The 23,658-nt window shown below is 42.7% G+C and overlaps 1 protein-coding gene across 2 annotated transcripts; it reads left to right on the top strand.

The window, feature by feature from the left end:
* Positions 1 to 1,169: 1,169 nt before the first annotated feature.
* TMEM237 (transmembrane protein 237) lies at positions 1,170 to 22,999 on the top strand. 2 transcript variants are annotated; one of them, XM_080669009.1, is made up of 12 exons: positions 1,170 to 1,301; positions 3,045 to 3,076; positions 4,513 to 4,595; positions 7,161 to 7,295; positions 8,554 to 8,671; positions 11,957 to 12,114; positions 14,082 to 14,205; positions 14,417 to 14,608; positions 15,441 to 15,514; positions 16,148 to 16,241; positions 17,069 to 17,190; positions 22,367 to 22,999. In XM_080669009.1, exons 1-12 carry the CDS (start codon positions 1,263 to 1,265, stop codon positions 22,432 to 22,434), a joined length of 1,239 nt encoding a protein of 412 aa, XP_080525135.1. In that variant the 5' UTR covers positions 1,170 to 1,262; the 3' UTR covers positions 22,435 to 22,999. The 2 variants fall into 2 exon arrangements, with proteins under 2 accessions (XP_080525135.1, XP_080525134.1); XM_080669008.1 differs by lacking the exon at positions 1,170 to 1,301 and having other exon boundaries at positions 3,045 to 3,087; positions 4,539 to 4,595.
* Positions 23,000 to 23,658: the final 659 nt, after the last annotated feature.

The following is a 23,658-nucleotide window of genomic DNA, read 5'->3' as shown; positions in this document are numbered from 1 at the left end:
TTACCTTATGAAACAAGTTTTATAAATTTTACAAAAAATACCTACTTGACTCACTTCAACAAGAAAGATGGGTGACATACACATTTCACATCTAACATCAAAACCTACAGAAACTGCACTGCCCTCATTTTACATGAGACTACAAGGAAAAAATTATTCTTCTGACCAGGGCGGAAATAATATTGTTTCCTAAAAGCCAATATCTACATTTATACTTAAACTAGTGGCCTGGTGCACGGATTTGTGCACATTGAAAGGAAATTAATTAGAAGGTGGCCAGCGGAGTGAGACTGGGCAAGACTGGCCCACACGCCCTGGAGCCAACCTCCCCTGATCCTTCCCCTGCCAGGCTGCACCTGGGGCAGCGCTGCGGCTCAAAGGGCTTCTGAGGTGACAGCAGCTTGGCAGTAAACCAGATTGGGGGCCGACAGTGCCCCAGCAACAACATAAACCATTGGGAATCGGGTTCCCTCCTCTCTGGTTCTGGGGTGTGTCACCTGAGAACGGAGAACCACCGCTGCCAAGTCACCACAGCTTGGCAGCTCCTGCATAGAGCGTCTGCCCCCTGGTGGTGGGTGCGCATAGAGCGTCTGCCCCCTGGTGGTGGGTGCGCATAGAGCGTCTGCCCCCTGGTGGTTGGTGCGCATCATACCTACCAGCAGGGCGGATGGTCAGACAGTCGCTGTCTTTTATGTAGATAGAATTTTAGTCCTAGAGACCAATATCTGAGAAAACCACAAGAAAGGAACATTCTTCCAAGAAGTCTTGCTTTTCTTTCTTCCCCAGGTCTGAGCCTCCCGTCGCTCTTCCTGCCCGTGTCTACCTTCCGCACCCTCTCTCCACATCCAACACCTCCCCACTCCTAACTAAAACAGAGCGCCTGCTTCCACATACTTGTAGTTCGTTATTTAAAGTGAATAGTGTCTTTCTAAAAATCCCAACCAAGCAAAACGAAAACTGTCATTTTTAACGACACGTGCTGTGAGCCCGGGTTTGATCCTATGTTGTGCTTCTTTGAGAAAAGGCTTCCCGAACTTGATTTACACAGCTGAGGGATGGAGGGTAAGCCACTGGAGAAAATTAGACAATTGCCTGTATCAACACCCGCGCGCACGCCGGGAACGGGGCGGAGACCGGCCTGGGCGGAGGCCTAGCCGGCAGCCCGAAGCCCCCGCCTCCCGCGGGTCCGGAGGCCGCGGCGTCGCGGGGATCCAGGCTCGGGCCGCGGCGGTTGCGCCGAGGGAGCCCCGCCGGAGAGCGCCATGAGGGCCGACTCGGGGCTGCCGCTGGAGGGCCGCCCGGTGAGCGGCGAGGGGCGCCGGCCTCGCCGGTGGCCGGGAGGGGGTGCCCTAAGGCTGCGGGTCGGGAGGGGAGCCCGGGGGGACGCGCACCGGCCCTCGGCGCCCGCGGGATGGGACGGAGCGGGGCGGGGCGGGGCGGGAAGTCCTTTCCCAGCCGGGACCCGAACCCCGAGCCACGGGAGGTTTCCGGGCCCAGCGAGCGTGTTGCCTTGACGACGCCTCACTTCCCGGTCGCCCCGGCCCGGCCCGCGGGTGGGAATGCCGGCCCCTCCGGAGGGCGGTTGGCCGCCGAGGAAGAGACCGGTTTTTGCCCGTGGAGGCTGTTAACCATGGGCATCTCTCCCGTTTCTCGAACAAACAAATCACTTGGGAAACCCTGAGGGAACCGTGAGTGCACCCCACGCCCTCTGGCGTCTCCTCCGGGGCAGGTCAGCCCCTCTCCAGCAGGGGTACCCGGTAGGCGAGGCCAGGCCGAGTCCCGGCGTTTCCCCAACTCGCTGCCGCCGCGGGGAGGGGGCTGCGCGCGGGGACGCACTGCGCCTGCGCGCGGCCGACCCGAGCCGGGAGCGGGGCTGTGAGGCCGCCGGGAGCGGGCGGCCCCGGGGACTTCAGAAAGAATGGGAAAGAAGCAGGTGGTAAGCGAGCCTCCGTTACTGGTGCGTTATTGGGTTTTTGCATTCAGTTGAACTGTCCTACCTTTGAGAGGCTTGCAGGTTGGGGTTTCGGATGGGTGACATGTCATTTCTGCGGGACTTTTGAAACGTGGAGTTGTGTGAACTGACCTTTGGATAGAACGCTCTGCGTAGCATCCTTAGAACAAAAGCGCTTTCACGCGACTGTCGTACCTTCCCCGGGAATGCTGAGTACTGGGTGGTGTTAAGACAGCCTCCTTGCCTTCTGGTAGCATTGACATGAACACACAGTTTAAACCGGTGATTGCTGAAAGGGACGGCTGCAGAATAAACTGCAACAGCCTGAATGTTAACCCCTTTGAAGCGATGTTCCCTGCAAGCAGCGCGGGATCCTTGGCACGTTGAACTGATGTAGGCATTTCTGTTAGTATTTTATTTTGAAAGATCCCGCAGTGCTTCGTAACTATAATCTCTCTGAACTACAAATACAACTCTTCTTATTCATGTAAAGCAGCATTTCTAAGGGTTCCCCTCCATTCTTGCTGTCCTTAAAATGCATCCTTCATCCTGTATTCAGAGGGATCTTTTTAAAAAGTATGTGACTAGGTGGCCTAAAACCTCCATCGGCTTCCTATGAATGAATTAAAACAAAATCTAGCTTCCTTCCCTCCATCTTCAGGACCCTGATTAGTCTGGCCTCTGCCCACCTCTCCGTGGTAGCGGCTGCAGCCTTCCTGGCCTTTTACCGGGGACCCTCCCAGCCCACCTCCCCCAGGGCTTTTGTATTTGCTTCCCTTTGTCAAACATGCAGGCTCCTTTCTCAGTCAGGCTCAGCTCAGGTATCTGAGAGAACTGAATGTCAAGTTCCGTGGAAGCAGGATCTCCGGCTTTTGTTCCTAAATGCATTCTTAGTGCTTAGAACAGGCCTGGCCGTAGATAAAAAGGTACATAGAAAGGAAGGCATTTTATATGAAATTTAAATATTGCCCGTTTGGTTCTCATCAGAACCGCCTGGCTTTCACTGGTGAACAGTAATCAAAAGATTTGAAACATGGGAAGTAAAGCTGCTCTCGGCTTTTTACTTACAAGTGATTTTCTTCTTTTCCCATAGCGCCCCCCACGAGCCCTTCCACCTGTGCCAAGGTAAAAGGACAGTGATTTTCTTATGGGTTCTAAAAGTGCAAAATGAACAAAGTGGAAAATTGACCACCATTGCAACTCCATCATAATTCAGAAAAGATTTCTTGATATTTTTAAGAAAAGGCTTCTTAACAGTTTAAAGGTGAACAACCCCTGAATCGTTAGGGTAACAGTTACAATGAAGTGTTCTGTTTCAAAGCCTGACTGTGAACATGGGAGGATAATGGATCTATTCTGAATGTTTTACGGTCTCGGTTAGTGGAATCCTGGCCGCCTTTTGTTTGCTAGAGTTTAAGCTGATTTTAATAAGTGACCGAATAAGAGTTCTTAATCTGTTTAATCCACTTTATTAATAGATAGAAGGGAGTATGTGTATATAGATTCAGAAAATATTGGGGTTATTTTATTAGCAGGTTTTCTGGCTTATTATTTGTAAATAAGCTAGTTTGTAAATGAGCAAACTTGGTGTAAAAACTAATTTTATTTTAAATTTGTAATGATTTTAAGTCAGTTTTCAGTCTGACAGTGTTATAGATTTCTAATTAATGGAGTTTCTTTTTTTTTGTCTTTGTCCTGATTAAATTTGGTTGGTGTCATGTAAAGTGCTATTCAAGGTGAGTTCACTGTTAATGTAAAATTTTCTAAATATGGTATTAAATATTCAAAAGTTTAATTAATGTTTCTCTTAAAATTGAATCTGGGTGGTATAATTTATAATAATACAATACCTTTATCATAATAATCTATGGCTGCCATTTTTAAATGATGGTTGATAAATAACACTAGTAATATGGTTGATATTTGACCTTACAAATATAAAAGCATTCATTCCTGTATGGAGTCACCTGGATCAAAACTCTTGGCTAGTTATCGTTCTGTATTAGGGACTGCATCTTACTGTGTCTCATTTAGTCAGGATAGACTGGGTTATGCTACACAACCCCAAAATCTCAGTGACTTAATATCAAATAAGGTTATATCTGGTTAATGCAAAGTCCGTTGTGGCAACGAATCAGGGCATTTGCCTTTCACTGCCTCTTCACTAATGAGGCAGTGATTAGTCCACTTCCGTCCTGTGGCTTTGCCATCTCAACATGAGGTCTCAGTTGTCAAGGGAAGAGAGAGCTGGAGGGCTTCTCACTGGCTCTTTCCGTGTTCTGGCCTCCAGATGACACAGATCACTTCTCTCGTAGCCTATGGGCCAGAACCAAGCATAGGCCCAAGTTGGGGATCGCATGGATATTTGGTGAGCACACTTTCTGTGTCACTGTTCCTGACATTACTGACCAGCAGCGAGCTCTTAGTACCACATGGTGGGCTCCTTCGACTTTGTCAATTTCTTACCTTCTTTCCCTTCACGCATAGGTGTTGGCTGGACCCAGAGAAGAGAGGGAAAGATCTTCCCTATTAAAGGTTCCCTTTTGAAAAAACTGTCCCAGCCTTTTCTGTCCTTTTTGTTTTATAGATGATGTTCCACTTAGTCATCCCAAGAAAAAGAAGCCGAGAACAAAAACCATGCCAGGTAAGAAGTTGCTCTCTGCGGTGTGGAACCACAGGTTTTTCCAGGACCTCCCTCAGGCGTGATAAACATCAGGTCAGGGAGAGACACGGTCCCAGCAGTGCCAAGTCACTGCTGTGTTGAGGATAGAACCACGGTCACCTTGAAGCAGTGGGACTCCTGTGGTAGTGAGGGACAGGCAGTGAGCAGCCTGAAGGGTGCCTAGAAGGATTCATAAAATAAAGGGTTGTGCCACCAACACTCTTACTTCCTCTACATTCTTGGACTCTTGGGGGTCTTTTATCCCCATGACAACATGAGTTATCTTAAGCTATAATTGGTTCCAGACCCTTGAACAGGTTATTGGATTTAGAGACATAGGATTCTTGGATCTCTCATTTTAAATACTTTTAAAAATATATATATTTATTGATTTCAGAGAGGAAGGGAGAGGGAGAGAGAGATAGAAACATAAATGATGAGAGATAATCATTGATTGGCTGCCTCCTGCACACCCCCAACCGGGGATTGAGCCCACAACCCGGGCATGTGCCCTCGACTGGAATCGAACCCGGGACCTTTCAGTCCACTGGCCGATGCTCTGTCCACTGAGCCAAACCAGCTGGGCCTTGGATCTCTCATTTTAGCCCAAGAATATCTATGTTAGAGCATGAGTCTGAAGGCAGGTATTAAAGCCCCGATAATGAGCAAGTTCTATGAACCCCTTTTTTCGTTAATCCTGGATGCTCCGTCAGTAACTCGGACTCGCACATCCAGAATTCATCACCTTCAACAATAAATCAACTTTCACTTCTCACAGATTCCTGTTCCCTCTTTCCCCACCACTCTCCCAGTCAGTCACCCAGGCTGAAGCCTCAGTGGCACTGCGAACTGGTCCCTTCACTCTACTTGCTTGCTCCTTCTATGACCGCTCTTGTGTCCCTTTCCCTTTCCTTTCCACTGTCACAGCTGTAGGCCGCTTAGCCCCTTGCCTCTTCTGAGCTATCGGATTGGCCCCCGGCTTTGTGCTGCTGGCGTTCTTTCCCGCAAGTCTTGTCCTCCACTGCTGGCTGAGCTGCTTCAAGGCAAATGCCCTGATTCATTGCCACAACTTTCACTCGGTCAGAAACTTATTTTGGCTTAGCATCGATTGTCACAGGGGTCCTCAAACTTTTTAAACAGGGGCCAGCTCACTGTCCCTCAGACCGATGGAGGGCCGGACTATAGTTTAAAAAAAAACTATGAACAAATTCCTATGCACACTGCGGGCCCGGGACGAGTCGGCTGCTAAGCAGGACAGGCAGCGGCACCTGGCGGGCCGGATAAATGTCCTCGGCGGGCCGTAGTTTGAGGACCCCTGGATGGAGGGATAGATGGAGAAAAAGAAAGAAATGGAGATGGACGCAGAGAAAGAGAAAAAGACATGTAGACACACAAAAAAAAAAAAAAGAGAAGAGGTTCAAAGAGACTTGGATTCACAAAGATACTGGAATGCCAGGCTCTGAAAATTCACTCACAGTTCAGTACAGACATGCACATCTGGGCTTAGGAAGGTAGCAAGGGGAGGAAAGGGTAAAGGCAGTTGGAGCAGAGGTATGGCTACCAGCGCTTCCTTGTACAAAAGAGAAAACGAAGGTTCGGTGCTCTAGACAAAAGAGGGGATGCATTTCTAGGCTTTTATTAAAACTGTTCATTTAGGTTATTTCAGATTTTTCACTTCCACAGTTTTGCAGTTCTGAAATGCTGGGTGGTGGGGGAGAAGAGCTACTTCTGGAGGATGGATTGCTAGCACCGACATTGCTAGACAAAGGACCTGTGTGCGTTAGCAATAGGATAAGATTCTGCTAAATTGCCTTTAAGGAAGCTTTAGTTCTTACATCGCCACATTTGCTAAATCCTTGACAACACTGGACAATATCAGTCTTTTAAATTTTTTTTTGTCAATCTAGTGGGAAAAAAGGTGCTTATTTTAGTTTTTTATTTATCTGAATACTAGTGAGGTTAAGCATATTTTTATTTGTTTATTAATACATATTCTTTTTGTGAAGAAGATGGGCACGGGAATGTAGTCAAGTAAAATTCAAATATGCTGAAATATGTCAGAATCTGTTCAAAGACTTGATGACGGGAGAGATTGAAATGAATGGCCAAATAAAAAGATTTATAAATTTTCTGTTAACTCCATTTATCAAGGTGATGTTATCATGTGTTAATTTACTAGTGAAGTACTAAACTATATAGAAGCTGAAAATTCTTAAGGCATAAGACAAATAAGAGAGTTCTCTGGGCAACAGCTTCCATTATGTTTTTACCTTGTTGTGAAAATGGAAATTCTGAAGCAAATTCTCCTCTCCTTTTTGTTCTTCTTCCTAATAGCCCCCCCTTTTTCTTCTTCATTCTTCTTTGTTCCTTTATTTCTTTTCTCAACTTAAAATTTGAAGTTACAAGTGAGGAGAAAGGAAATCAAGATTGGTTCTGTAGGAGAAGGGGATATTACATAGGAAACATCCCAGTTCCCTCTTTTCCCATCTTTTTACGACTCAGTGGTCTCTGTTCAAGTTACCCCATTTTTTTACTCTATTTCTGTAGCAAGTGCTTCTTTGGAAGGTCTTGTTCAGACTGCTCTTCATAGGCCATCTGAGAGCGGCGAGCCACCAACTAAAGAAGTGACAGAGCATCCAGAAGCTCCTGTTCAAAGAAGACAGAAGTCAAGGGTACCTCTTGGTATGTAAAAGCAACAGGTTAGCTTGTGATTTTGGGTGTATGAGTAAAAACCTGAATGTTCCCATTCCTCTCCCACCCCCACCCATATCCCTTTATTTTTCCTGCTTGCTTAAATTTTTTATCACTAGAGTTGCTCTAATGGGTTAAGTCAAGAACACTTTAAAGGGTCTCTTGATTCTATGTGTGTAGATTATGAGGGAAGTGGTACAAATTCAGGACTAAAATAGAAAGTTTAGATTTTGATGTGTAGAAGAATTTAGTATATGATGAAACTGATATCTAAGATTAGTTGGGAAAGGATAGATTCTCTATTGACAATAATATAATAAAGCAACAGTAACATTGAGTTTTGCTGTGTCTCAGGGACTGTTCACAAGGTAGACAAGACTATATAATTTATTTTGCCTATCGAATTGGCAATGCTTTTAAAAATTTATAAAATACGGAAGTGTTGATGAGAAAAGGGTACACCCATACGCTGCTGATAGGAGTGTAAGATGGTATAACCTGTTCAAACGTATAGGAGTAGAAGTAACTACAACAGCTACAGTCATTAAAGGAGGTTAGCTGCAATATTATTTATAAGAGCAGACACTGGTAATATCAAACATTTAACAACGTGATAATACCCAAATAAAACATGTTATCCATTTGATAGAAACCAAGTACTCATTAACAGCATTGTTTTGGTGATGTTGTGCTATGGAAAACCACCAGTAATATATTGTTGAGTCAAAAACAAAGGTTGTAAAATAGGATGTATCAGAGGATCCCATTTTGTAAAATATGTTGTATTAATTTTTAGGACTGCCTTAACAGATTGCCACAAACTGAGGGACTTGAAACAACAGAAATTTAGTCTCAGACAGATCTGGAGGATAGAAGTTCAGGATCGAGGTGTGCGCAGGGCCACGCCCCCGCCGCAGGCTCTAGGAAAGAACCCATCTTTGCCTCTTCTAGCATCTGGTGGCTCTTAGCAGTCCTTGGCTATGACAGCATAATGTCGTTCTGTGCCTGTCTTCACATTCTTCCGTGTGTGTCGCTGTCGGGTTACATCATTTTCCCCATATTTTTGGCATTGCGATGTCAAACATTTTGTTGTGTTTAGAGGTATAAAAATTTTTAAATCAAATGCAAAACAGTGTTGCCCAATTAAAAATTTTAATGTTCTCTTGTATTACAAAAGTCTTGTATATTACTTTTCTTTTTACATTATAGTAATTAAAATTTTTAATCTATTTTTTTTTTTTTTTTTCAGAATTGGAGACTGCGTTCACCCAGAAGACATCTAGTCCATCTTTATTACGGAATGAAAATGGTATCGATGTGGAGCCAGCTGAAGAGCCCGTTATTAAAAAACCTCGAAGGAAGACAAAGTAAGAATTTATTTGTTCTTCTAAATATTCTTCAGGGACACTCTGATGCTTAATTTGGAGCTTCCAAATGATAGCTTCTGATGAAGTTTGATAAACACTATAAATACTAGTATATCTCTAGGATAAGTAGTATTACAAAGATATCAGTTAAACCAATCTAATGACAAATTTGAAAAGTGTAGACCACTGAGAAAAGTAAAATGTTGTACTTGAATAAAAATTCTTAGGAGCTATCTCTAAAAAAGAGAAACACAAGTAGAAGATTTTATATAAGTAGAAAAAAATTATATATTCAAGATATTAAAAATTAAAGGTAATATTAATAAAATAGGCTATTGTAATTTATTTTCTCATTTTATCAAAATTCAAATTATGATTATTTCAGCAATAAATAATGTGTAATTTAGCATAGGATTCAGTGTTAGATAAAATAAAATGACATACTTTAAAGAAGTACCCTGAAGGGGGGGAAACCAAGATGGCGGCATAGGTAAGCACCTAAACTGCTGCCTCGCACAACAATTTCAAAACTACAACTAAAAGACAGAACGGACACCATCCAGAACCACAGGAAAGCTGGCTGAGTGAAAATTCTACAACTAGAAGGAAAGAGAAAAGCTCACAGAGAATTGGAGGTACGGCAAAGGGTCTTTGTGCGCGCAGAGAGGAAGGGCGGCTGAGAGCCTGGCTGACTTTCTCTGGCGGAAGGGGGAAGGAAGCCCCCGACCGCACTGAACCCCAGTTCTGACTGCACTGAACCCCAGTTCCGGGCGAGACCCTGGGGACCCACGCTCTTACGGGGGGAGTCTGGACTCTCGGGCGGAGACTCGAGCTGGGAAAGGCAGAAGTCTGAAGGCGCGCGCGGGCCAGTGCGCACAAAGGCTGTGGAGGTTGCCACAGGCTTTCCCTAGTGAAAGGGAGTCAGAGGCTCCTGACTGCACTGAGCCCCAGTTCTGACTGCAGTGAACCCCAGTTCCAGGCGAGCCCCTGGGGACCCACGCTCTTGTGGGGGGAGTTTGGACTCTCAGGCGGAGACTCGAGCTGGGAAAGGCAGAGGTCTGAAGGCGCGCACATGCGCGCAAGGGCAAGGCTGACGGGAAGCCAAGACTGAAACTCCACCCCATCCAAGCTGAGCACAGAGGCTATTGCAATTTGGCAAGTCTAATCCTATAAGGCTGTCTCCAGCACCGAACTTCTCCCAGCATAGACACAGCTGATCCTTACAGCCAACTGGCCTGGAGGTCAATTCTTCCCAGTGATACCAACAACAATAAAGACTTAATTACAACAAGGCTGTACACACAGTCCACAAAGGGGTGCACCAAGAGTGTCCACCTAGGTTAACTGGGGAGGCAGACCCACTGGGCCATATTGGAAACCTAGCACACAAATCTACCTTACCAACTCAGGGAATCAGTGAAAATGCGGCGTCAAAGAATCAGATCACAAACGAAAGAAATGGAGGAAAACAAACGACTGGATATAGAATTCAAAACCACGGTTATAAGGCTTTTTAAGAATATCCTAGAAAAGGCCGATAAATTTAGTGAGACCCTCGAGGATATGAAAAAGGACCAACTAGAAATTAAACATACACTGACTGAAATAAAAAATATTATACAGAGACCCAAAAACAGACAAGAGGAACACAAAAATCAAGTCAAAGAATTGAAATACAAAGAAGCAAAAAACACTCAACCGAAAAAGCAAAAAGCAAAAAAAAAAAATCCAAAAAGTTGAAGATAATGTAAGAAGACTCTGGGACAACTTCAAGCGTACCAACATCAGAATTATGGGGGTGCCAGAAGAAGAGAGAGAGCAAGATACTGAAAACCTATTGGAAGAAATAATGACCGAAAACTTCCCCCACATGGTGAAAGAAATAGACTTACAAGTCCAGGAAGCCCACAGAACCCCAAACAAAAGGAATCCAAAGAGGACCACACCAAGACACATCATAATTAAAATGCCAAGAGCAAAAGACAAAGAATATTAAAAGCAGCAAGAGAAAAACAGTTAATTACCTACAAGGGAGCACCCATACGACTGTCAGCTGACTTCTCAACAGAAACTATGCAGGCCAGACGGGAGTGGCAAGAAATTTTCAATGTGATGAATAGCAAGAACCTACAACCAAGATTACTCTACCCAGCAAAGCTATCATTCAGAATTGAAGGGCAGATAAAGAGCTTCACAGATAAGAAAAAGCTGAAGGAGTTCATCACCACCAAACCAGTATTATATGAAATGCTGAAAGGTATTCTTAAAGAAGAGGAAGAAGAAAAAAGTAAAGATAAAAATTATGAACAACAAATACATATCTATCAACAAGTGAACCTAAAAATCAAGTGAATTAAAAACCTGAGGAACAGAATAATCTGGTGAATATAATAGAATCAGGGGCATAGAAAGGGAGTGGAGTGATAATTCTCAGGGGGAAAGGGGTATGGGGGGTTCATGAAGAGACTGGACAAAAATCATACACCTATGGATGAGGACAGTGTGGGGGAGGTAAGGGCAGAAGGTGGGGTGGGAAATGGGTGGAGGAGAGCTATGGGGGGGGAAAAGAGAAATAATTGTAATAATCTGAATAAAGGTTTATTTAAAAAAAGAAATTAAAAAGAAAAAGAAGTACCCTGAAGTTATATAACACTATTATTTGTATTTAGACATGACCATATAAATAGCAATCAATCCTATATAATAAAAGGGTAATATACAAATTGACCTTAACGGCAGAATGACCACTGGATCAGTCACTATGAGGCGCACTGACCACCTCTTGGTTCCTTTCCCCGGCTGACAGGCTCCAATCGCCTGATGGCCACCCACGGCGGGGGCGGGGTTGGTGAGCGGGCAGGAACAGCCAACTTCTCGGTTCCTCCCCCCCCCCCCCGCCCCCCCGCATCAGGCACCAATCACCCGATGGTGAATGGGGAACCGGGGGTGGGGGGGGGGGTGCGGGGCCAGCTGTGGGCAGCTGGGGAAGATGGCCCTGATCGCAGGACAGGCCTAGGGACCATACCCGCGCACATATTTCGTGCTCGGGCCTCTAGTGTCTATATAAAATGATATAATTTTAAGTCTGGAAAGTTCAGCCTCTTCATTGTCCAGAGGATAAAACTGAAGCCTACATAGCAGTTAACAACTGATCTGTTTGAGTAAAATCCAAATTTCTCTGCTCAAAGTCCAGGGCTCTTTTCATTCTACTCACAGGTACGTCCTTGTGTGGGTCTGTAAAAATTCAGTAAGCACCCGGTTTTCTTCCTTTCTCCCTGACTCCAGGAAGGCCCGGCCAGCAGAACTGCAGTATGCCAATGAGCTAGGCGTAGAAGACGAAGACATAATTACTGACGAGCAAAGGAGTCCAGAACAACAGTCTGTATTTACTGCTCCCACTGGCATTAGCCAGCCTGTAGACAAAGTGTTTGTGGAAAAAAGCCGTAAGTAGTTCCTTGGTTTGGAATATGAGCTCTTTAAGAGTATGTAAGGCTATCCTTTGATCTAGGAATTATATTTCTGGACATCTGAATTAAGGCAATAAGCAAAAACATGGATAAAAATGTATACACCAAGCTAATCATCACACTGCTATTCACAAGAGTGAAAAACTGGAAATAACCTAAATATAAAAGGGCAGGGAAATGATTTCAGTAAGATATGCTTTATCTATGCAATAAAATCTGCATCATTAAAAATAGTGTTTAGGGAGAATTTTACATTTTGTGGAAAAATTCGAATGAAAAATAAACATACGTACACAGATAGTTTAATCTCAACTATAGCATGCACAGGACAAAAGACTAGAAGGAAATATATCTAGTTGTTTCTGGATTATGAGATTTTGGGTAATTTTTAAAATCTCCCCTTACCCTCCACCCATTTCTTTATTCTTTGTTGTACTTCACCAGTTTTCTGCAATTGGTAGTGGTGGTGGTAGGGCAGGTAATGATATAAATTCTTTAATGAAGAATAAATGAGAGAACATACATGATGGTATTACCATATTATATAAGAAATATAACTGCATATTCTTTTGGAAATAGTTCTGATGAACTGGTTACAAGACTGCGTTTGTAGTGTTGTAAGAAAAACTTACCAAAAGCATGGTCATGACCATATACTCCTCCCATGGATATGCTGTCAATATGCTGCCTAAGAACTCGTCTGGAACATAAAGATTAGCCCTTAAAATTTATAATTTAGGTTTTATGTAAGTTGTTTAAATTGTGGTTCTGTAATATCCCATCTAAGGGACCTTTGCCAGCGAGAAACCTGTGATCTGGAGAGACTGACTTATCCAGGGTCTCATAGTTGGTTAGTGTAGAACTGGGACTCAGAGTCTCATGATTTCTAGTCAAGTGCTTTTACCGGTAGACCTGTGGCTATTTAATACACTTCAGGCTATTTTCATGCAGTATCACTCCGTTTTTATTCTTGCTTCCCTTAGCACAGAAACTTCCCTAATAGAGTAACTGACTGTAAAAAAAATACTAGTTTCTGTCCAAAAGTTGTCTTTTCTTAGGGAAAATTAGGTGATAAACCCCTGACTTTTGTTCTCCAAAGTACCTGGCAGCCAGGTTTGGCGAGCAAGACTAAGCTGGAACCTTTCCTGCTGCCTGAGGTCCATTGTGATTGGTAGACATGAGAAGGGGCCTCCTAGTCAACAGTAAAGGGGTAAAGCTCTGCTCACACAGCGTTGCAGGCTGACACTTGAACTGATACTTGCACGGGAATCTTCTTAGAAGTTTATGAAACAATCCATTTCTTTTCTGTCATCACAGAGCATGTGCCATGCTACATACACTGGGGTCCTTTCCTAAGAAATGTAAAGGGTTTTCAAATATTGGCGTACCTTTATAGTGTTGACATTTAAACGCTAGTACTTCTAAAATCTCTAAATTAGAATATATTAGACATTGTCATCTTAAAGGTTTCTAGACTTTTTTCCTAGTGGGAAGCTCATTATTGTATTTTATTAAATACTAGAGGCCCGATGCACAAAGATTTGTGCATGAACAGGCCTTCCTTCCCCTGGCTGCCGGCACTGCCTTCGCTCCAGCCCGGAGCCGCCTTTCTGCCTTCGCTCTGGCCCGGAGCCGCCTTTCCGCCTTCACTCTGGCCAGAGCCGCCTTCCGCTTCTCGCCTTGTCGCGTCAATTTGCATATTCCCTCCTTATTGGCTGTGGGCACTTCCATCTTTGTCATGGAGTTACGGTCAATTTGCATATTCCGTCTTTATTAGATAGGATAGGATAGTCAATTTCCCAAACTGTTACTTCAACATCTATTTTGGTTTGAGAAGGAAGCACATGGACACACTCCTTCTAAGGTTCTTAAGGGTGGGATAATTTTTAAAAAGACTGGCAGATTCTCTCTTGTTGGTGGATAATTGTGTAATGTGTTCTTAGGGCGATTCCAGGCCACCGACCGTTCAGAGTTGGTAAAGACCACAGAGAACGTAGACGTGTCGATGGACACGAAGCCCTCCTGGACGACCAGGGACGTCGCCCTTTCAGTGCACCGGGCTTTCAGGTGGCTGCCTTTGTTGGATTTTCTTAAAACAAATATTCTATGATTTTTTTTAAAAAACTGTCGATTGTTCAACACTGTTAAATAAGAAAATGCTTGATTTTACTTTTTATGAAATGTTGAATTTTATTCTTATATGTGAGTAGGTTTTAAAAATATGTTAGCCTTTTACTTTAGTAATTCATGTGCAATAATTAAACCCTTTTCCATTCAGGATGGTGGGTCTGTTTTCTCATGGCTTCTTGGCTGGCTGTGCTGTGTGGAATATTGTTGTGATATATGTTCTAGCAGGAGATCAGCTTTCTAACCTCTCGAACCTTCTGCAACAATACAAGACGTTAGCATATCCATTCCAGAGTCTTCTCTACTTGCTTTTGGCTCTAAGTACAGTTTCAGCTTTTGACAGGTAAGACTGTTGTGACTATAGATCCTTCTAACTTTACTTCAGGGGGAAATGTTGAGCAACATGTGTCACTGACTGTGACAGCTTTCAAAATAGAATTGTTTTGACTATCTTTAGGCCAGTCTGTTTTTGTTATTTGTTGGAGGGAGCTGGAGGTGGGAATACTGTGGCGGGGTGGGGGTGGGGAGGGGGGGAGAAACAACACCCAAAAGTCTTAACTCGTTTCAGCATCACTCTAAGTCTAAAACTTCTTTCAAATATAATCAGTTCAAAAAAGTCCAAAATATAACCTGAAAAATACTTTTAATCAGATATAGAAGAGAGTCTGGATATTTTATCAGTTTACTGGGGTTACTATAGCAAAGTACCACAAACTGGGTGGCTTGAAACAACAGGAATTGATTCTCTGCCAGTTCTGGAAGCTGGGAGTCTGAACTCGAGGTGTCAGCAAGGTTGGCCCAAATGGAGGGCTCCACAAGAGCCTGCCCCATGCCTCTAAGCTTCCGGTGCTGCTGGCCATCCTGGGGGTCCGTGGCCTGGGACTCAGCACTCCAGTCTCTGCCTCTGTTCTCACATGGCCGTCTTTCTGAGTGTCTCCGTGCCTGTGTCTCTTCTTGGAAGGTCACCAGTCACATTGGATTACGGTCCATTCTAATGGCCTCATCTTATCTTGATCATGGCTGCAAAGACCCTCTTTCCAAATGAGCTGTGGCTATTTAAGGCTTAATAAGAGACAATAAATGTGGCAGCATTAGAACAGAGAAGGAAAAACTCTAGGCACGTTTTGTAAGAAGGTTATGGTTGCACGATGACAAGAGACTTTTGTATTTTCTAGGATTGACTTTGCCAAAACATCAGTAGCAATCCGAAATTTTCTTGCCCTGGATCCAACAGCTTTTGCATCTTTCTGTGAGTAAATAGTTTAATTTGGTAACTGTGTGATGCTTGAGTGACATTGTAATTTTGAACAAGGAAAAGTTTAATTTTATTTTTTGAAAGATGTTATATTATTGCTACCTATAAGCATTACTTACAGATGTTCAGTAGAATTTGTAATTAAAAAAAGATGGTAACCATAATTTTGATAACACTATTTTTCAATAGAAGTTGAGCTTAGTAACTTTTAAGAGTTTAATTTGTTCTTATTAAGTAATATCTAGCTTTTGTATTTCTACTTGACATTAAACAGATTGAGCTGGCATAGCATTTCAGTAACAAATGATATTTTTTATCTTTGGGTAATTTGGAATACATTTTGTTCTGTTATGAAAATATTAACAAAACTAGTTTTAGGACCTTGAGTCAATTATTTAATTTATTAAAAGATCTTCTAGGTTCTAGTCATTTCTAAAGATGAAGTAGTGAGCATCACAAAAGTACCTGTGTTCTTGAAAAATAATCCAGCCTATTGAAATTGATCAAATGAATTTCTTTTATATTGTCATTCCCTAAAGTACAGATTACTTTTGACCTTAAAGTAATCTATAAATTAAAAATAAATTTGACTGTTAAAAATACAAATTTCATTTATCTTTTTCCCAGTGTACTTCGCTGCTCTTACACTATCTCTGAGTCAGCAAATGACAAGTGACAGGATCCACCTTTACACACCTTCTTCTGTTAATGGTAGCCTCTGGTAAGGTTCAAATGGCATTAGCAATTGTTGATGGTAATAACAGCAACAGTGGGAGTAATGGCACTATTCTAATCCTTCCACTCTTGTACGTGTTTTTATCTATTTATAAAGGCCCTGTTTTTCTCTTCAAAATTGTGGCAAGAAAATGCCTATTCCATTTTTAAATGGATAACTATTGTTATAAACACCTGCGTTTTTAATGAAATGTCCTCTTTTTACTATTTTAAATCTCTTAAGTTACGGTTTTAAAATATGTCATTACATGATGAACTGGAAGAGCCTGGCACCCTCACCCCCAACCTGGAGCCTAATAGGTCAGAATAGTGATGGGAGGGAGTAGCGGGGATCGAGTCAGAAAACCAAGCAATGGGGAGCTAGAGCAGACTAGGGCGCGCCACCCTCCTCGGGCCAGTGGCCAACCATGGAGCTAACAGGACAACTGAGATTTTAGTTCACAGGACTTAGAGTGGGGGGTCTTTTTTGAGAGAGTGGCTAGAGGCATGAGGTAAAGCGAGAAAGGAAAGATATCTCATGAAGAGTAAGTAGCACCACAGTAGCTGGAAGGGAAACGTAGAAAAAAATTTGGCAACACTGAATTTCCATTTCTATCACTGTACAAAGCAGGTGTGTTTAGAATTCAATAACCTTTGTACCTTTGTTTTCAGGATACATATTTATGGGATCTATATATATGGTTGTATTTTATAGGGTATCATATTTTATTTCACTCTTTCCTTGCTATTCCTGTAGATGAGGAATAAAATAGATGTATTTAGATAGATGAACAAAAACCAAGACATTAATAATGCGCATTTCTGTGTCTTTAGGGCGGCAGGAAGTGAGGAACAGGTTCTCCAGCCGTGGATCCTGGTGAATCTGGTGGTGGCCATTCTGGTTGGACTGTCCTGGCTTTTCTTGTCTTATAGGCCAGGCATGGATCTCAGCGAAGGTATTGAGGAACAAATAGTATGAGCATATCATGGAACCTTTTGTAACGATTTTAGACAGGGGTCCTCAAACTTTTTAAACAGGGGGCCAGTTCACTGTCCCTCAGGCCGTTGGAGGGCCGGACTATAGTTTAAAAAAAACTATGAACAAATTCCTATGCGCACTGCGGGCCCGGGACGAGTCGGCTGCTAAGCAGGACAGGCAGCGGCACCCGGCAGGCCGGATAAATGTCCTTGGCAGGCCGCATGTGGCCCGCGGGCCGTAGTTTGAGGACCCCTGGATGATAACTGTGATAACAAAGATATTTAAAGTAAAATAACATAAGAAGAGTGACAATAAAGTGGTGGAACAATACTAAGAGAAGCAGAGAGGAGCGTCGAGGGTAGCAGGGGTCTGGAAGTGCTGAATGAGGCCCTCTGTGGCCCTGGTGCATATTCAGGAGGTTTTTGTTTTTTTTAACCCTTCAAATGTTTTATAGAAAGTCTTTGCTCTTCATGTCTCCTACTCTCCTTACAATCAAAGTATCTCTTTATTTTATTACAGTTTCATTAATATTATTTTATTAATATTACTTCAGTATTATTTTATATTAGTTGCAGGTGTACAGCACAGTGGTCAGTCATACACTTTACAAGGTCAAAATATCTCTTAAATTGGAAATAAATCACGCTTCATCTATGCAGCCTTTGTCAGATGCAAATTAAGTGAATTATTCTTTATTTTTTTTTATTTTAATAAATCTTTATTCAGATTATTACAATTGTTTCTCCTTTTTCCCCCCATAGCTCCCCTCCACCCGGTTCCCACCCCACCTTCTGCCCTTTCCTCCCCCCCCACTGTCCTCATCCATAGGTGTATGATTTTTGTCCAGTCTCTTCATGAAAACCCCATACCCCTTTCCCCCTGAAAATTATCAGTCCACTCCCTTTCTATGCCCCTGATTCTATTATATTCACCAGATTATTCTGTTCCTCAGGTTTTTAATTCACTTGATTTTTAGGTTCACTTGTTGATAGATATGTATTTGTTGTTCATAATTTTTATCTTTACTTTTTTCTTCTTCCTCTTCTTTAAGAATACCTTTCAGCATTTCATATAATACTGGTTTGGTGGTGATGAACTCCTTTAGCTTTTTCTTATCTGTGAAGCTCTTTATCTGCCCTTCAATTCTGAATGATAGCTTTGCTGGGTAGAGTAGTCTTGGTTGTAGATTCTTGCCATTCATCACTTTGAATATTTCTTGCCACTCCTGTCTGGCCTGCATAGTTTCTGTTGAGAAATCAGCTGACAGTCGTATGGGTGCTCCCTTGTAGGTAACTAACTGTTTTTCTCTTGCTGCTTTTAATATTCTCTCTTTGTCTTTTGCTCTTGGCATTTTAATTATGATGTGTCTTGGTGTGGTCCTCTTTGGATTCCTTTTGTTTGGGGTTCTGTGCGCTTCCTGGACTTGTAAGTCTATTTCTTTCACCAGGTGGGGGAAGTTTTCGGTCATTATTTCTTCCAATAGGTTTTCAGTATCTTGCTCTCTCTCTTCTTCTGGCACCCCCATAATTCTGATGTTGGTACGCTTGAAGTTGTCCCAGAGTCTTCTTACACTATCTTCAACTTTTTGGATTTTTTTTTTTTTTGCTTTTTGCTTTTTCGGTTGAGTGTTTTTTGCTTCTTTGTATTTCAATTCTTTGACTTAATTCTTGTGTTCCTCTAGTCTGTTTTTGGGTCTCTGTATAATATTTTTTATGTCAGTCAGTGTATGTTTAATTTCTAGTTGGTCCTTTTTCATATCTTCGAGGGTCTCGTTATATTTTTTTTTTAAAATATATTTTATTGATTTTTTACAGAGAGGAAGAGAGAGGGACAGAGAGCCAGAAACATCGATGAGAGAGAGACATCGATCAGCTGCCTCCTGCACGCCCCCCACTGGGGATGTGCCCACAACCCAGGCACATGCCCTTGACCGGAATCGAACCTGGGACCCTTGAGTCTGCAGGCCGACGCTCTATCCACTGAGCCAAACCGGTTTCGGCAAGGGTCTCGTTATATTTATCGGCCTTTTCTAGGATATTCTTGAAAAGCCTTATAACCGTGGTTTTGAATTCTATATCCAGTCGTTTGTTTTCCTCCATTTCTTTCGTTTGTGATCTGATTCTTTGACGCCGCATTTTCACTGCTTCCCTGAGTTGGTAAGGTAGATTTGTGTGCTAGGTTTCCAATATGGCCCAGTGGGTCTGCCTCCCCAGTTAACCTTAGGTGGACACTCTTGGTGCACCCCATTTGTGGACTGTGTGTACAGCCTTGTTGTAATTAAGTCTTGATTGTTGTTGGTATCACTGGGAAGAATTGACCTCCAGGCCAGTTGGCTATAAGGATCAGCTGTGTCTATGCTGGGAGAAGTTCGGTGCTGGAGACAGCCTTATAGGATTAGACTTGCCAAATTGCAATAGCCTCTGTGCTCAGCTTGGATGGGGTGGAGTCTCAGTCTTGGCTTCCAGTCAGCCTTGCCATTGCGCGCACATGCGTGCCTTCAGACCTCTGCCTTCCCCGGCTCCTGAGTCTCCGCCCGAGAGTCCAGACTCCCCCCACAAGAGCCTGGGTCCCCTGGGGCTCACCTGAAACCGGGGTTCAGTGCAGTCAGAACTGGGGCCCAGTGCAGTCAGGAGCCTCCGACTCCCTTCCACTAGGGAAAACCTGTGGCAACCTCTGCAGCCTTTGTGCGCACTGGCACGCGCGCGCCTTCAGTCCTCCGCCTTCCCTGGCTCCTGAGTCTCCGCCCGAGAGTCCATATTCCCCACACAAGAGCGTGGGTCCCCAGGGGCTCGCCTGAAACTGGGGTCCAGTGCAGTCAGAACTGGGGCTCAGTGCAGTCAGGAGCCTCCGACTCCCTTCCACTAGGGAAAGCCTGTGGCAACCTCCGCAGCCTTTGTGCGCACTGGCACGCGCGTGCCTTCAGACTTTTGCCTTCCCCAGCTCCCGAGTCTCCGCACGAGAGTCCAGACTCCCCCCCGTAAAAGCGTGGGTCCCCAGGGACTCGCCCGAAACTGGGGTTCAGTGCAGTCAGAACTGGGGTTCAGTGCGGTCGGGGGCTTCCTTCCCCCTTCCGCCAGAGAAAGTCAGCCAGGCTCTCAGCCGCCCTTCCTCTCTGCGCGCACAAAGACCCTTTGCCGTACCTCCAATTCTCTGTGAGCTTTTCTCTTTCCTTCTAGTTGTAGAATTTTCACTCAGCCAGCTTTCCTGTGGTTCTGGATGGTGTCTGTTCTGTCTTTTAGTTGTAGTTTTGAAATTGTTGTGCGAGGCAGCAGTTTAGGTGCTTACCTATGCCGCCATCTTGGTTTCTCCCTAAGTGAATTATTCTTACCTCTTCCTCTATGTTGAACAAATTCTTAACCTTTCATTGTCTAATAAAGTGTTGAGTAACCTGACCTTTAGTGTGCCCTGTGGGAAGTGAGATTTACTCGTCTCTAGTTCTCACACCCCTTTGGGACCCTTGGAGGAGAGGAGTCATATTGGCAAACTGCTGGTCCTTCAGCACTCATTTAGGTGTTTGTAGTGTAAGTTGTATTTCATTGGCAGACATTCCACAATTTCACCCTTGAACCTCTGTGACATTTCCAGGACTTTGGTTATTATTATGTTCTTGATTATTGAACATCCTGAGCATTTAGCTGCAATTTGATAAACTAATTACAAACTGTCTCAGAAGTGTTAGAATTGAGAACTTTCCCAACATTTCCATTTATAAAAACCAAGACAAAAAATGTAATCTTGTGTATTTTCATTGATGAATATACCTTTTTGTATTGTCATTCTTAAGTGGCTTCCTGTTGCTTTATTTATTTTGATACATGTAAAGTATTTTTTAAAAATCTTCTAAGGGTTTATATATTTTGCTATTTTCTTTCACTCAGTATAGTTTTTAAATCAGTAGACGGGTGGATAAAAACAGCTATGGTACATTTATACAATAGAACACTAATCAGCCATAAAAAGGAAGAAAAATTTACCCTATAATACACATGGACCTGGAGAGCATTACACGAAGGGAAATAACCCAGTCAGAGAAAGACAAGTACCATATGATTTCACTCATTTGTGGAATTTAATGAACAGACTTACTTAACCAGCAAAATCAAGACAGACTCATAGATAGAGAGCAGGCAGACAGCTCTGGTGGTGATGGGGGTTGGGGGGTGGTGGTGGAGGGATTGAGCAAAAAAGAAAAAAGAGAAAAAACTCAGGGGCACAGTTGGTAGAAGGGAAGACGTGGAAGAGGATATGGGGGGAGGGGGTAAATGGTGATGGGAAAAAAAAAACCTCACTCATTTTTAATAGATGTTATAATTCAAATAAAGTAATCTGAAGAAAAAAAGATTTTTTTTCTTATAATACTTACATCAGAAGACTGTATTCGGTTCCTAAGGTTTTCTTTTTTAAATATTTGTTGTTTTAATAAACTACATATACAGTATATGCTAAGTAATAGTTGAAGTGTAGAAATGTCCACTAATATCTTTCTACACTGTAGTTGGGATTGAAGTTACATCTAGCAAGCTTGTGCAGTATTCAGACTAAATAACAAAGTGTGTGTTACTTACTAAATATTTACAGAATCCTGCTCTCTCATAGGGCCATGTGAATTATATAACATTTTTTCCATGTGGATAAAAAAAATCACTATAAAGTAGGAATGGTAATACCTCACTTATAGGGTCGTTATGGTAACTAAATGGGATAGCGCATTTAAGATATCCTGGCAAGCACCTCGTATTAGTTCCAGGTCCTTTCTCTACATCTGTCCCCTACATTTTAGGTTATCATGATCACTTACAGAATTAGACATTTCAGCTGTTTAATGATCCTGGATTCCCCAGGTGACTTACATTTCCTCGTGAGCATTATTATATTATCTCCATTATAGATGTTTTATTTTTCAGGGGCTAGCACTATATTTAAAACTTGGAAATTTTTACTTTTTGGAAAATTTTAAATGCAAAACTTGTACCCTTGTCATTAGCTCACCTTTTAAATCAGATTTCATTATCAAGAATTCTTACTTGTACTTGAGGGCTTTCTATTGTTTATATTATGTCAGTACGTGAAAGGACTGTTTATAACTAAACTGAAAAACTTGTTGAGGTCCTGGGGAACCTTTTTGAGTATGTTCTGTTCATTTTCTCTCCCAGAGTTGATGTTCTCCTCTGAGGTGGAAGAATATCCTGATAAAGATAAAGGAATCAACGCCTCTTCCTAATGCCTGCTCACCTTCAGAGGAATAATGGCCCAGCGCTTAGAATTCTTCCCGTCCTTGTTTTTAAATGTATTTTTATAAGATATGCACAGGTGTAGTTGGAATTGGTTTTTTTGATTATGTAATACTGAAAAAATTCTCAAGATTATGGAAATTGTTAAAATTATACCTGCAGTTTATACGAAAACATCATTATCTTAATGACAAAGGAGGTAATAAGCTAGAGACAAGTAGGTGAAAGTGCTTATTTCCTGTTCTGTCAAATTAGTGGCATTTATAATCATTATCTTAAAGAACACGAGTAACTTTACTGTTACAAAAGCTATATCAGGTTTAAACATAAATTTAGGGAATGGGGAAGAAGGGAAATAAAGACCTTCATTATTTATTTTTGATATCTCCTTACTGAGTTCATTGAAATATGAAATTTGTCTTTTTTTTTAAAGTGACTTAGTGACTGTGTATCATGTAATAAGTATAATGTAATGTAATTTAGCTTGAAAGATGCTTTACTTCATGGCTAATAAAAAGAAAATATATCCTTTTTGTTTGAAAGGTTTTATAACTGAAAAAGTTTACTTCTTTTTAAAATCTGTATCAGTGGTTCCCAGAGCTGGTTGCACATCAGAATCATTTAGGAAACTTTAAAAACTAATGTAGCAAAAAAAAGAAGATGTAGCAAAAGAGAAGCAGAGCAGGCCATGCGCTCCGGGAAATAAAGCAGAGGCCAGTGAGCTTGCTGAGCTACCACTCAATTGACTTCTGCAGAACCCTTTCCGCTGCCTGTTTTTGCATGACGAGAAGAATGAGTAGAAATCCACTGAATCTATTCTCGAGGGATCTTTGGCTCTCGAAATCCCACTCCTGAGGTGGCCTGTACTGGAACAGGTCTCTTCAGAGCTGTGTCCAGTGGTGCCTCAACTGGTGTGAAACCCTGGAGCTCAGGGCAGTAATAAGGCTCAATGGGGCAAGGTGTCTCCAAGCCTCCGGCACATCAAGAAAACTAGTGGGCCAGCCCTCCTTCGCAAACAGCTGAATGTTGTAGAGCAGAAGAGGACTGACGTATTGATGATAGAAATGGATGCGCCTAGAATAGGTCTAAATTTGGTGTAAGCATCATCATAGGAGTGGTTTGCTGTCTGTGAGGCTGGAGTTGCTGAAACGGGATTCCCCCTTTTCACAGAATTGTGAATGCGCTGGCATCCTGCCAGTCCCAGCTCCCACTGT

Source organism: Plecotus auritus (genome assembly GCF_963455305.1).
Source record: "Plecotus auritus genome assembly, chromosome: 5".
Lineage (NCBI taxonomy): Eukaryota > Metazoa > Chordata > Mammalia > Chiroptera > Vespertilionidae > Plecotus > Plecotus auritus.
This window is presented reverse-complemented; position numbering and strand designations above follow the sequence as displayed.

Excerpts from the sequence above, each read along its gene's own strand:
- TMEM237 (XM_080669009.1), top strand. The coding sequence starts at position 1,263 with ATGAGGGCCGACTCGGGGCTGCCGCTGGAGGGCCGCCCG. Across the intron at positions 3,077-4,512 it reads GCCCTTCCACCTGTGCCAAG|CCTTTTCTGTCCTTTTTGTT; the intron begins GTAAAAGGACAG and ends AAACTGTCCCAG. Across the intron at positions 14,609-15,440 it reads ACAGTTTCAGCTTTTGACAG|GATTGACTTTGCCAAAACAT; the intron begins GTAAGACTGTTG and ends TGTATTTTCTAG.